Source organism: Oreochromis niloticus, linkage group LG19, assembly GCF_001858045.2.
Source record: "Oreochromis niloticus isolate F11D_XX linkage group LG19, O_niloticus_UMD_NMBU, whole genome shotgun sequence".
NCBI classification, from domain to species: Eukaryota; Metazoa; Chordata; class Actinopteri; order Cichliformes; family Cichlidae; genus Oreochromis; species Oreochromis niloticus.
Window position 1 is genome coordinate 12,391,219 of NC_031983.2, and position 13,894 is coordinate 12,405,112.

A 13,894-nucleotide genomic window follows, 5' to 3' on the forward strand; every position below is an offset into this window, starting at 1 on the left:
GCAGAATGGTGGACAGACAAGTAATGTGAGGTTTCTGGATCAGCTGACAGGAGAGGTGTAGTACTATGAGGTGAGGTGGGTTATTTGCCTAGCATGCATTTGCCTACAGTCCTCTTCCTTGTTTTTCAGGAGGTGTGTAGCTGGTTTGACACGCTCACACACCCTGACATGGAAAGAAAGACAATGGACAACTGAAAACAGGGGCGATTCTAGGATCAGAGCTTTGGGGGTGCTGAGCACCCAACGAGCTGCCCAGCCAGGCAAGATAAACTTTACTCATCACAATGAGACTTCTTCCCTGTCTCTGTCAGTCCAGGCATCCTTAAATGTCTCCAGTTGTCCTGAGTTCTCTCTGACCGTCTCCTTGGTACATTTAAACCCCTGTTGTCCCCTGCTGTCCTCCCTGTCCTCATCGTCCGTTGTCCTCATCTCCGTTATCAGTCATCATAATTTTAGCATCTCTGTGCACGTCTGCAAATTTCTTTATTAAATCATAAGATTCTTAAATTCATCAAGTCTCTCTGTGCCTGGGTCCTCACAAAACACGACATCACTGTTTTGTACATTTTAACACAATTTAATTCCCACATTTGTGAAAGAAAAGCAAAACACTTTTTTTAAAGTCTGTAACAAAACCATCAAATATGATAAAGGTTATTTAAATGCAGCAAACGAAGAATGGATTGGAATTTTAAAAAAAAATACATGTCCTAACCTTAATTACTGCGGGAGAATCATGAATGATGCTCATAATAATAATAACAATAATAATAATAATAATAATAATGGATTGCATTTACATAGCGCTTTTCAAGGCACCCAAAGTGCTTTACAATTCCACTATTCATTCACTCTCACATTCACACACTGGTGGAGGCAAGCTACAGTTGTAGCCACAGCTGCCCTGGGGCAGACTGACAGAAGTGAGTAAAAAGAAAACTGAGTGCATTTTTTCTGACAGAGATTCACTTTTCATGTGTATGTGTAATATAATACAGATACATAAAAAATACACTATAAAAATAGAGTCCTTGAAATGTACAAATGTACAAAATATTGATAAAAAAAATATTAAAATGGAGGCAACTTTGCCTATGGTACAATGTATACAATGTATGAAAAGATCTTTACTGCAGATACCACTATGGCTCTGCAGATTTTTTATTTTATTTTAACCTATGTCGCCTCACCTTGAGGTTGGCAAATCCCTTTTTGGTGGTCAACTCCCTCAAGCACTTTAACAGTTTCTGTTTTGCCTGTCACTATTCCCCGTCTGTTTTCTTACCTGGTTCTTCCTGACCTTGTACTTTCTCCTCACGTTCCCCTCTTTCCTCCTCTCTCCCTCTTTGGACTGACAATCATACACAAATAGATTGTATTCAATTAGATGAAAAAATTACATTAATATGAAAAAAAATATTATTAAGATCACTAATAAAAAAAAAGTCCTCTCTCAGTGTACTTTCAACCAAAAGGCAAATAACAAAACCACATGAACATCTAATAAAAGATATAAATATTGAAACACTGATCCAACATTATCCTTTATTGACGGATCATTTGATCTTACACTTTTACCTGAATGTTGCTCCTGGGTTTAATATCGGCACATGCACATATGACAAAAAAACCAGCTTCTCTCATTCCATTTCAAACAGGACAGTGGTAACAACAGTAGGCTATGGACAATTTTAAATTTTAGATTTTAAATATGCTATATAAATTTCAATGGGAGCAACAGGACGGTCAAATGTCGCTGATTTTACTACAGAGTAGGACGGATTGTAGGGTAGCAAACATCGTCGGAAAACAAGTTTTCAACACTGCAGGTTACGTGGGTGTAATGTTTTTCAGCTAAAAAGAAACATGGTCTGACTTCCTACCTAACTATATAAAGAGGAACTGAAAGTTAAATGCAGCTAACGTCCTGTTTTAAGCCAAGCACTTCCATATTAGAGTTATACTGTGTGTCAACCACTGAGACAAGGTGTTCATCTTGAAGTTGTCAGTGTTATCTTACTGATGATTCTCATCTTAATCCAAGTACAGCAAAGACAGTTTCTTGTTCTTTTGAAAGAGATTCAAGCAAACAGTCTTTTATATCTGAACCAAATTTGAAAGGTTTACTATGAAGCGAGACGAATGTGTTAGTGATGTATGTCGAGATTAAAGTCAGAGTTTGCCATCTTATAAAAGTGTCTCTCTTGTCATCATAGCAGCCTTTTCTGAACACATAACCTAAAATGATAAAGTATGCAGTTATTCACGCATTCCTGACTTTAACAATGCTGAATGGTGTGCGAAGAAACAAATTGAGCAATGAAAATAATGAAGTACATGGTACAGTAGCATTAACTTTCCTAACTGGCAGCTTTTGAATTGTGATCTGAATGCAATGTTGTGCCAAACACATTTGCCTTTCCACAATGAGCTCTATTAATTCTTAACAGGCCTCTTGTCTTCAAAACACCAGTTCATTAAGTCATTTCCAGGTGGAGCTCCTGCATGCATTCAACCAGCAGTTGCTGATTTTGGTGGTTTGCTTTAAAAACTGTGTATCCTGTCCATGACAATTTTAACGTGGTTGACACTCGCCACTTCAGAGACACAGTAAACCATTACCAGCTCAAGTACAGAACTTCCCACATAATATGTCTGTTAACACTTAAATATCCAACAAATCCACTAAGAGAGCTGAGGAGGGCGCCAGACAGGATCACCCACCAGCCACAGTGCAGAAGCCACAGGGGGCTGCAATAACGAGCCCACAGGCTCCACCTGCAGCCAGCTACGCCAGAGCGGATCGAGCCCTGGGTCCAGAGACCCCAGATTCCGAGAGCCATCCACACCCCGGAAACCAGCAACATGCCCTGTCTCCAAAGAAACGGGGCAGCCTTTTACTAAAAGACTTGCAGTAAAATAAAGTTGATTAGACTTATGCAACCACATGATTTTATTTTGGTAGCAACAATGGTGTTCCCCCATCTGCAGCTGAACAATGACTGACTTTTCCTAGAACTGCAATCTCCAGCATGTAGCAGCAGGGCATTTAAACCACTGTGTAGTGCCTGTAATTCGTATATCCACATTTACGAGTAGAAGGGTGATGACCTGTTCTGTTTATTTAGAAGAAGAAATGCCAGTTTTATTTGAAAAAATGCAGGAATTCAGAGGAAGCCCAGATGTCCCAATTTTCCACTCAGTTTAAATATGTGGATTTGTGTGAAGTTGACATAGTGAAATTTTCTTCTCAAAATACACATGGGCATGTGATGTCATCTGTGCATAGCACGGGAATCATGCACAAGCATTTAAAGTTCTGAGAGAGAAAAGAATTACACACGTTTTTAGACATTTGTACAAAATGAGCTTTTTGAAAGCAAAAATCATCAGAATTGTAAAGCTGAGCTTAAAATATTGTGTAAATGATTACTATTTTTCTTTCCTCCTTTCTTTTTCATTTTTTCCACAGTAACTGGTTTCACTATCTGTGACTGACAGGCAGGATTGTCAGGACTGTCAGTCAAACACTGGTCCCATTCTGTGGAGGTAGGGCAGGCTGCAGAATGGTGGACAGACAAGTAATGTGAGGTTTCTGGATCAGCTGAGAGGAGAGGTGTAGTACTATGAGGTGAGGTGGGTTATTTGCCTAGCATGCATTTGCCTTTTGTCCTCTTCCTTGTTTTTTAAGGGGGTATGGAGCTGGTTTGACACGGTCACACACCCTGACATGGGAAGAAAGACAATGGACAACTGAAAACAAGAGATATAGAAGAGATTTATGTCTTTCACCTGCTGAGTAGACGTCTCTTAACTCTACTTCAAGCTCTTCACACAAAGAACAAAGCCATTATTATGTTAAATTCCATATTAGAGTTATACTGTGTGTCAACCACTGTGACAAGGTGTTCATCTTGAAGTTGTCAGTGTTATCTTACTGATGATTCTCATCTTAATCCAAGTACAGCAAAGACAGTTTTTTGTTCTTTTGAAAGAGATTCAAGCAAACAGTCTTTTAAATCTGAACCAAATTTGAAAGGTTTACTATGAAGCGAGATGAATGTGTTAGTGATGTATGTCGAGCTTAAAGTCAGAGTTTGCCATCTTATGAAAGTGTCTCTCTTGTCATCATAGCAGCCTTTTCTGAACACATAACCTAAAATGATAAAGTATGCAGTTATTCACGCATTCCTGACTTTAACAATGCTGAATGGCGTGCGAAGAAACAAATTGAGCAATGAAAATAATGAAGTACATGGTACAGTAGCATTAACTTTCCTAACTGGCAGCTTTTGAATTGTGATCTGAATGCAATGTTGTGCCAAACACATTTGCCTTTCCACAATGAGCTCTATTAATTCTTAACAGGCCTCTTGTCTTCAAAACACCAGTTCATTAAGTCATTTCCAGGTGGAGCTCCTGCATGCATTCAACCAGCAGTTGCTGATTTTGGTGGTTTGCTTTAAAAACTGTGTATACGGTCCACGACAATTTTAACGTGGTTGACACTCACCACTTCAGAGACACAGTAAACCATTACCAGCTCAAGTACAGAACTTCCCAGATGATAATTTAACAAATACTTGGACATTTGCAGTGATCTACACCAGGGGTGTCAAACCTAATGCCTGGAGGGCCAGAATCGGCCTGACAGAGATTCCATTCACAGGCCACTTATTTCTTTATGGCATAGATACAAGTGCTGGAAACATTTCTCAGAGATTTTTGTCTATATTGACATGATAGCATCATAGACCTGCTGCACATCCATGATGTGAATCTCCTATTCCACCACATTCTAAAGGCGTACTATTGGTTTGAGATCTGCCGAAAGTGGAGGCCATTTGGTTACAGTGAACTCACTGTCATGTTCAAAAAGCCAGTTTAAGATGATCTGAGCTTTGTGTGAGTTTCCAACAATGTCATGACTGGTAGTCAAGACATCACAGACCATATTGGCTTGGACAGCTGGATTTATTGCTGGATATTTTTTAAAAAGGTCACCAGCTCTCCTCACGGATGAATCTTCATTCCTCCGTTGTTCATTAATGACTGCTGGGAACTGCTGCTTTCTGATGACAAGAGGCTACTGAATGTTTATTATAATGTCTCAACTGCAAGTGCCACAGCCTTAAATTAATTTTTATGACATATTGTTATTAATAATTAATACATGTTTCTGTGTATTATCATCTCCTTGTACCCGTTTACAGGTAAGAGCCAGCAGCATGTGCCTGTGCACGAGTATTCTGAGAACCTGAAGGAGATGACCAGGTTTCTGGCCTCTGCTGGTGTAACTGCTGACAGAGTTATATTCATCACACCTCCCCCCTTGCATGAGCCATCCTGGGAGAAAGAGTGCATTCTTAAAGGTAACAGGAGCTATTCTCCTTCTTCATTCCTGTGTTTTTACACACTCAGTCCTACGCAGATCCTGAGCTTCTCTTTGCGTCTCCTGCAGGATGTCCTCTCAATCGCCACAACTCAGTAGCGGGGCAGTATGCCCAGGCGTGTGTCGAAGCTGCTGGTCAGTGTGGTGTAGATGTCCTGGATCTCTGGACACTCATGCAAAAAGATGGACAGGTAAGGATCAATACTTCTAGCTGGTGCTGACATTGAGGCTTTTGGCATTCAGGTGCTGCAGAAATCCAGTGAGATCCATAACATAAAAAAAGAAATGCTTTTTCGAATGAATAACAAACATTTTTTTATTAGAATTTCATTATTTTGTCATATTTTCTGGTATTAAACAGTTCAATTTAATTTTGCTGATCAATATTTTAGACGTATATATTTTTATGCACTCACTGTGATTTCCTTTTTTTAAAATCTGATCATGTATTCCTGTATGCAGTGTTTCTGTCTTCAGGTCTTCTGGCCTCAGATGTCTTATTTTATCATCTTTTGTACAGGACTACACGGTCTACCTGTCTGATGGGTTGCATCTCTCAGAGAAAGGAAACCAGTTTGTGGCCCAGCACCTGTGGAGGCTGCTGGAGAGCCATGTGGCTGACCTGCCCTTCATCTTGCCCTACTGGGGAGACGTGGACGCCAAGAGCCCCGAGAGCAGCCTGCTCTGTGATCAGTGAAGGACACTTGTTTCAAGAGTGTGCAGAGAGCCTTACAGTAGATTGCATCACGCAACACAACACAACATGCAAGGGGACTGCCAAACTCATCATCCAGGCAGGTGGGTGCTGGAAACAACCACAGTCAGTTGTGATTATTGCTACACTGATGCTGTTCAAAGACTCACATGATGCTATTTATGTACAGGTGAACTCCAAAAATCTCAGTTTAGCATTTTATCTTCTTCTTTAGATTCTTTGAATTTTTTCCCTAAATTGTCATTTAGATTGGTTCACAACAAGTGCTGTACAGTAAATAAATAAATAATAATATAGTACTGTCCAAAAGTCCTGAGCAACCTCTCAATATTTTTCAAATATTGACATTCAAGGAAATGAGTGGGGGCTCAAAACGTTTGCACAGTGCTGTATAAATTTAATTTAGTTTTCTTTTCTTTTCAAGTTGACTTTTAATTTTTCTGGAGTGACTTTTTACTGTTTGAAAATGCATAGTTTTAATTGTATCTATTTTATTTTATACTATTATAATATGAATGGCAATTCAGGGGTAGCATGCTTCGAAGGCCACATTTGTGGGTAATTAAGTCACAGCGACGCTGTCCAAAAGAGTCCATTTGATTTTGAGGGGGGGGGGGGGGGCTTCTTTGTTTTTTTGGTTTTGATTCAAACTTGTCTCAGCCTATCTAGCAGAATATGCTGGTCAACAGTATCAGGGGCAAAGGTCAGGTCCAACATCAGCAAAACAGAGCATTCACCTGCGACATCTTGATGAGATGTGATGCATCACATCTCATCAAGATGTCACTGGAGACTAAGAGTGCAGTTTCAATAGAGTGAGCTCTACAAAAGCCAGACTGAAATTTATCCAGAATGTTGTATTCATCCAGAACATCTTCTTATAACCAGGGCGGCACTCATAGGTGATCACCCACAAAAAACACAGAAGAACATGAGGATCGTTGTGGCCCTTCTTGTATTCCCTGACGCTGTAGCAACCCTTATTGTGTTATAGCACCACTAGGGGGGGTTGCCCTACTACTGTAGTAATTGGGGGAGTCTCCCAGTGGGTGTGTGAGTATAGCGGCAGTCATTACATGCAGCTCATGTTATGTTCTCAGGAGAAACCTTACCATTGTAACAGGCTGGCGCCGGCGACTACCGATCCCTGCACATTTATGTATGGACAGAGTAGAGCTGTGGAGACCTGGCTTATATGGTCTTATGTTGCTGACAACGAATAAAGGTCTGTTGTTTGATTTAACTGACTGGCTTCGAGTTATCCGGCTAACCTCCACACGACACGCTCGCTGGACCTGCTAGCCGCTCCTTCCTCGCCAGACTGCTGTTACAACGTCATAGTAGAGGCCTTTTGTCAGACTTAATGTTCCTCTCAGCTTCCACATCAGGAACTCGTAACTCTTCTGTAGCCTTTCTGCTACAGGATACTCATAAATTCCTGTCTGACAATAATTATGCTAATAAAGTTATGAGCTGCATGAGCAGAACTGAGAGTCTGCAGGTAGTGCAACTGGTCTGATGAAATGAGAAAAAAAAGAGCTCTCACACAGCTGCGTGTCCTCCAGTTAAAAACCTGTTGACCTAGCGACAGGACTTACTGCAGCTGAATCCTTGAATTTATTGAGTTTTTACTGTTGTTGATTTACTTATTCTACTTGCATCTACAGTGATCCCTCACTATGACGCCGTTCACTTTTCGCGGGCTCGCTGTTTCACTGATTTTTTTCGATTTTGCATGGTTTTTTGTTTTTTTTTGTTTTTTCTTTACACAGCGCCTTGTGTTCTGCATCCTGATCGGCTGTAGACCATTGTCAAACAATCTCCCCCGTGCTGTGTCTCCTGTACAGTACCGAATGCATTCAGCTTGTCAAATTTACATAAATCTTCGATCACTAGCAGTGTGACTCTGAAGTGCTGTACTGTATGTTTGTAAGTTTTCTCCCCAACAAACACAACAATGTCGACAAAACGTTTTGCACCGTCAAAGTCACATGCAGTAGCACCCAAATGGCAGAGGACGATGCTAACCATGCACAAAAAGTTGGACTTCTGGACTTGCTAAAGGAAGGTGGAAGTTACCGTATTTTTCCGATTATAAGGCGCATTAAACGAAACAAAACAGATAAGTCAAACTTTACTCAACTCAGCTGCTCTATTCCCATGTTCTGGACCTGAAAACAGGCTTTGATCTTTGGCTTCATTCTATAATACTGGACTTAATTTTCTACGAAGGTTTGAACTTGGGGAGTGTTTAAATAAGAGAGAAAAGTGTGAAAATATCCATGCCTGTCTGAGAAACATGTATAAAGTGTGTAGTGAGGGGTTTTACAGCCTTAAAACATCTATAATAATTGTAGAAAATAAAGATGGCTACTTCACGGATTTCACCTATGGCGGGTTATTTTTAGAATGTAACTCCTGTGATAAACGAGGGCCCATTGTATTTGAAAGAGTGAGTGTAAACACTAAATTATTTTATTTTATTTTATTTTATACACTGGAAAAGTGCAGAAAATAGATTTCTTCAAGTCATAGACTGTTGCTTACAATTCAATTTTTGCTTGATGCATGTGCATCATATGAACTTGGCAGATGCCACTTCTTATGCATGTGGCTTCTGTTTTTCCTGTCCACTTCAAACACAACACTGTCCTCTAGTAGACAGAGAAGTAAAGTACATGTAATATGAATAAGAGGCGTGTTTACCATGTAGTCTGAGGAGGCGATGAACTCCACGGTGGAATTCTGGACCTCTGGCCTCTTGTGTGGTTCACCGTATGACCTTGTGACTGGGTTCCACTTGAACTCACCTGGTACTGAACAAGAATTTTAAAAAGGCATAAAACATTAAGGCTGCAAAACACGATCCAGCAGTTAAGAGACTGCAGGGAAAATAAACAAACAGCTTGACTGGACTTGTACCATCATTGACCTGGTAACACAGGTTGCACTTCCACCTGCGCTAGTCCACAAAGGTGACGAATGGATTGATGTAGGTGTGACGGGAGCGACAACACACAATCGTGTTTCATGTCATCACCGGTAACTGCTGCAGAAAGGCAAAAGGGGAAAAAGGCTGAGAGAAAGATGGACTAACTTCCATGAAAAGAAATACCAAAGACGTGTTTACGAACTCAAACTTTTCATGTGTGATGCCTCCATTTTTGGGCCTCCACTTTCTTTCCTCCCACATCTGGATCCATCCAGAGATGCCCAAACCATCCCCTCTCCTCCCACTGCCTCTAGGTGGTGCTTTTCAAAACATGTCTTGTCAACTCTGCGTTTTAACTTTAACATTACCACAAAGTTTAGTTCCTCTGGATGTTTCCATGGAAAATTGTTTTATCACTCTTCCAAGTGAATTATCCAGTGTCACAGATGAGTAATGAATGTATCTCCCACTGAAAACCATTGTGTCCAGTTATTTCAATCAACTTTTGCTGTGCTCATGAGGACAATGGGTTTTAACTTGCAGCACAGCACAAAGATGCCATATTTGATCAACAATCAAAACACTTAAGTACATGCAGACACACACCATTGCTTACCTACACACATCAAATATTGATAACCTTTAACTGACCCCTGATCTCCTAACTGCTCCTAAGGCCTGACTCTGGGATCCTCTCGTACTCGCTGTCATCCAGTTTGCTGAGCAATATTGAAACAGTGTTAGAGTCTGATATTGGATCAATATTGAATTCTGATTTTCCACCACGGTTGCACCCTTGGATAACATTGAATCATTAAAAATCAACAGGACTTCACAGGTATTTCAATCAATACTAAACCACTGCAAATTACCATCAATACCTGTTGTAGAGGCTAAGCCTACGCTTGAAGCCACTGAGGTGTTTCTTAACGTGGGTGACACGATGTCACTGCTATGCATGAATTAATTAAACAGTCCAGTGACTCCAGCAGTACTTATCTTGTCCTTTTGGGTCTTTATTCCAACATCATTTTAACATAACAGCGCAGCGATCACAAACTGTTTGCCTTCTTACGATTAACAACACACCTGACGGCCACTGCCTGCGTCTACCTTAAATACCTTTACATGAACCAACCATACGAAAACAGAAAAAGGCGACCTCTAGCGGCAACATAAGGTATTAACCCAAAAATGGCTCCTACAGCCTGTGAAAAAGACAATTGGGCGTTTATCAATATGCGTACTTGCGTTCTCGTGTACTCGTGATACGTCATCAGTCGGAGACCAAGTACTGTTCCAATTCGAAGTACGCATCAAGCCGAGAACGCGAAAAAGTCCCGGATGTGTTCTCGATCCGCCCGTTTTATCGAGCATGCATCGGTGTGGACTTGGGGACAGCTATATATATCCCAGAATGCATTTCGTCCAAAACTCAACAGCGGACTCCCGGCACATCGTTTTCACACACCCCCCCCCCCGCTCGCGGACTTCTCACTACTCAGGTTAAAGAAACTCCAGCAGCTGTCTATAGTATTGAGTGTCCACTAGAATAGAAATAAAAGCGTTCTAACATCTCACCTGCTTGTTTTTATTAAGGTATGTACACGTATGTACATGTACACTATTTTTATTATTAGAGGTTTCACTAGTGCGGTTAAAATGATATATAAGTCACTTAGATCACTTCTAAATGTTAATGTTTGGTTTATTTCAGTGTGTTATTTGTTCCTGAGTAAACCGGTTTGGCTGTGATTAAAGTTAAGCTTCATAACATGTTACTCACAGTTACATTAAGAGGGGACGGCAGTAAAAACTCCGGACCTGTGACATCATCACGTACGCTGGTGTTCCGACTGTACAAATCACGAGTCCGTGCTCGTACTTGAGAATTGAGAAACGGCCCACGAGTCCGTGCTCGCGTTCTCAGCGAGTACGTACTCGCGTACTTGGGCATTGATAAACGGCCAATTGTGTATGATCTTAGAAAGAAAAAAAAAAAAAAAAAAAAAAAGGAAGGAAACCATTATCTGTTAAACATTATGTTACAATTTAACATGTCCGTAAAAATATCCCTATAATATTAAGCATCAGGCTTTATCGAATTTTAAAAAATGACAATAGACATCTTTGCATCAATTAAGCAGTTTATTTTCTAAAAACATTTATGTTAAATCTATTATTCACTGTTTTTAGTTTACTCCGTGACGGGGCTGGATATCGGGCGTCCTGCACCACCCATCCGGTCTGGAGCATAGCGAATGACTTCACAAAGGTACTCTGTGGCAGGTCACCAAGCTGACACACTGCTAACAACTTTACAGCACCTTTGCTAATATAGCTTTATAACAGAAAGAATATTATGACATGAAAATGTTATCTTTGTGCAGATTTCGCGTTTTCTAAGAAATACATACCCTTTTCCTTCTGTCCAAGATAGCTTTAAATATGTTATTTATGCTTGGGAACCAAATTACAATATTATATTTTCTATCCGATTGTTCAGTGATGACGTGACGAATCCTACTTCCGGGCCTAAAGTAGTCTAGTGATGGTAAATTTGATTCTTTTTACTGAATCGAGTTTTAATGAGTCACTCACCAAAGTGAATCAGGTTTTTTGAGTCATTTGAGTCACTGAGTCAGTTGACCAGAGTGCAAAAAATGTACATTTTCACTCAAACTTAATTTGTTTCTCTTTTAATGTAAATCCTACTGCTAAGATGAGTGATTCTTAAAGAAAACAACTATTTTATATAGCAAAAAAGAGCAAAAGAATTTCTAAAGGGAACATTTATTTTGTTTATTTTTATTTTATTAGTATTTTCCTTACATGTGTCAAATATATATTTTCTCATCTAAATGTCCACTGAGCTGTGAGCCAGGGGGCGGTAGTGCGCCTTAACATTGATTGCCAACCAAGAAGAAGAAGAAGTAGCTGCGAGCCAGGAGGGAGGGGGTGAGTGAGTGAGTGAGTGAGTGATTCGTTCGCTCTATGATTCAGCACAGGAGGGAGAGGGTTAGCGAGTCATGAGTGATTCGCTCGCTCTATGATTCAGCACAGGAGGGAGGGGGTGAGCGAGTCATGAGTGATTCGCGCGCTTTATGATTCAGCACAGGAGGGAGGGGGTGAGCGAGTCATGAGTGATTCGCGCGCTTTATGATTCAGCACAGGAGGGAGGGGGTTAGTGAGTCCTGAGTGATTTGCTTACACTACGATTCAGCACAGGAGGGAGGGGGTTAGTGAGTCCTGAGTGATTTGCTTCCCCTACGATTCAGCGCAGGAAGGGAGGGGGTGAGTAGCTCAAATGTGCTGTTAGCATGTTAGCAGAGCGATACTACTGTGAACCGAGGAGCTATTGTCTTGATGTGAGCTTCTACTCAGGGTTTTTTCTTCCAGTTCAGAGCAGAAATGTTTTTGTTAAGATACTGGATGTTGTGTTTTTCTTCACAATTTGATTTATAAGCTAGATATATTTCTACTAATGAAATTAGTTTGCTAACAGCAACAGGGATGAGTCAGTGAGTCAGTTGCGCTTGTGAATCATGATTCACGAGTCAGTAAAGTGATTCTCGAGTATTGAACGATTCGTTCATGATTCGCGCATCACTAAAGTAGTCTGCGTTTAATATGGCTTTTGTGTTGTTAACATGTTTAATGTTTTGTATTCTCTTCTATTTAATCTGAAAAAGCTCCTAAAACAGTCAGTGATCACTGTTGACCTCCCTAGACTTTTATCACTGCTAATCATTTATTTAAGCTCAGTCTTTAAAACCTTACGATGTAACTACAGCACAGCCCATGCAGCAGTATATGAATGACTAACCTCGTATTGTGGATGGATTATCTCACTTGTTCTCCTGGCTGAAGTTTAGTCCTTTTACAGCATCCTGCCATGCGATTACATTTGTTCCTGACCACCGAGAACACTCACGTTAACTTTTATCGAGTGGAAAAAAGTTAGCTTGTTTATGTTATGCTAACATAGCTGTGTCGCTAGCGGTCACGTAGCACATCATTATATACCAGCTAGCCAAACTTCAGTAACCCTACAAACGTCACTGCTGTTTAGTTTTCTGTCTTCATTTATGTTGGAAGTTATAGCAGAGCTGTACGTTTGAATTTTTTTCCAAAACCCCGCAGTCAGGACATGCTATATTGTATTTAGATAGAAGCTAGCGAGCTAACTTCCTGCTAACTTCTAACGCCGTTAAATGTCATAAATTCCATTCTCATGGATGCCTGGATGTTAAACTCAATTGTTACACCTGGTAGAGCAGCACACTGATCATTTTATTAAAGATGAAAGACTTTAGACAGTTTTTCAACTCTCAGTAATGCCACAGTGATCGTTTGATATATGGACCTGCAGCGGAGTTTAGGCCCAGACACGGCCAGTGACGTCAGCCTGAACAACCGGATTGAGAAATTTTTCCCACATTTTATATAGACTTATAATAGACATTTTAATAGACTGTAAATATCAAGCAAGCTTGACTGTTTTTCCAAATTCAGCATTCAAATAATGGATAAATAAATACATTCTTACCTGAGTTCGACGTGCAGTGCAAGGACGAGGACGACTACTCGGGTGGGTGCTACGGAATAGTCCAAGTAGTGATGCGCGAATCATGAACGAATCGTTCAATACTCGAGAATCACTTTACTGACTCGTGAATCATGATTCACAAGCGCAACTGACTCACTGACTCATCCCTGTTGCTGTTAGCAAACTAATTTCATTAGTAGAAATATATCTAGCTTATAAATCAAATTGTGAAGAAAAACACAACATCCAGTATCTTAACAAAAACATTTCTGCTCTGAACTGGAAGAAAAAACCCTGAGTAGAAGC

General features: G+C 40.4%; 2 protein-coding genes across 5 annotated transcripts in view; one reads left to right on the forward strand and one right to left on the reverse strand.

Moving 5' to 3' along the window:
- Nucleotides 1–13,655, reverse strand: part of LOC100702119 (deoxycytidylate deaminase) — a 25,183-nt gene extending 11,528 nt beyond the window's left edge. Inside the window, exons 1-3 of one of the 4 annotated variants that reach the window (XM_019348969.2) lie at nucleotides 13,589–13,655; nucleotides 9,030–9,156; nucleotides 8,814–8,923 (exon numbers count right to left, since the gene is read on the reverse strand). In XM_019348969.2, the coding sequence (XP_019204514.1) occupies nucleotides 8,814–8,923; nucleotides 9,030–9,035 (116 nt within the window). In that variant the 5' untranslated portion in view covers nucleotides 9,036–9,156; nucleotides 13,589–13,655. Of the gene's footprint in view, nucleotides 1–8,813; nucleotides 8,924–9,029; nucleotides 9,157–9,690; nucleotides 10,124–10,286; nucleotides 10,309–13,588 lie in introns of those variants that run through there. The other 3 variants (XM_019348970.2, XM_025900790.1, XM_025900789.1) reach the window with 3 other exon arrangements.
- Nucleotides 1,861–6,089, forward strand: LOC109195997 (isoamyl acetate-hydrolyzing esterase 1 homolog). Its single transcript, XM_025900886.1, has 3 exons — nucleotides 1,861–5,372; nucleotides 5,462–5,583; nucleotides 5,913–6,089. Exons 1-3 carry the CDS (start codon nucleotides 5,174–5,176, stop codon nucleotides 6,087–6,089), a joined length of 498 nt encoding a protein of 165 aa, XP_025756671.1. The 5' UTR covers nucleotides 1,861–5,173.
- Nucleotides 13,656–13,894: the final 239 nt, after the last annotated feature.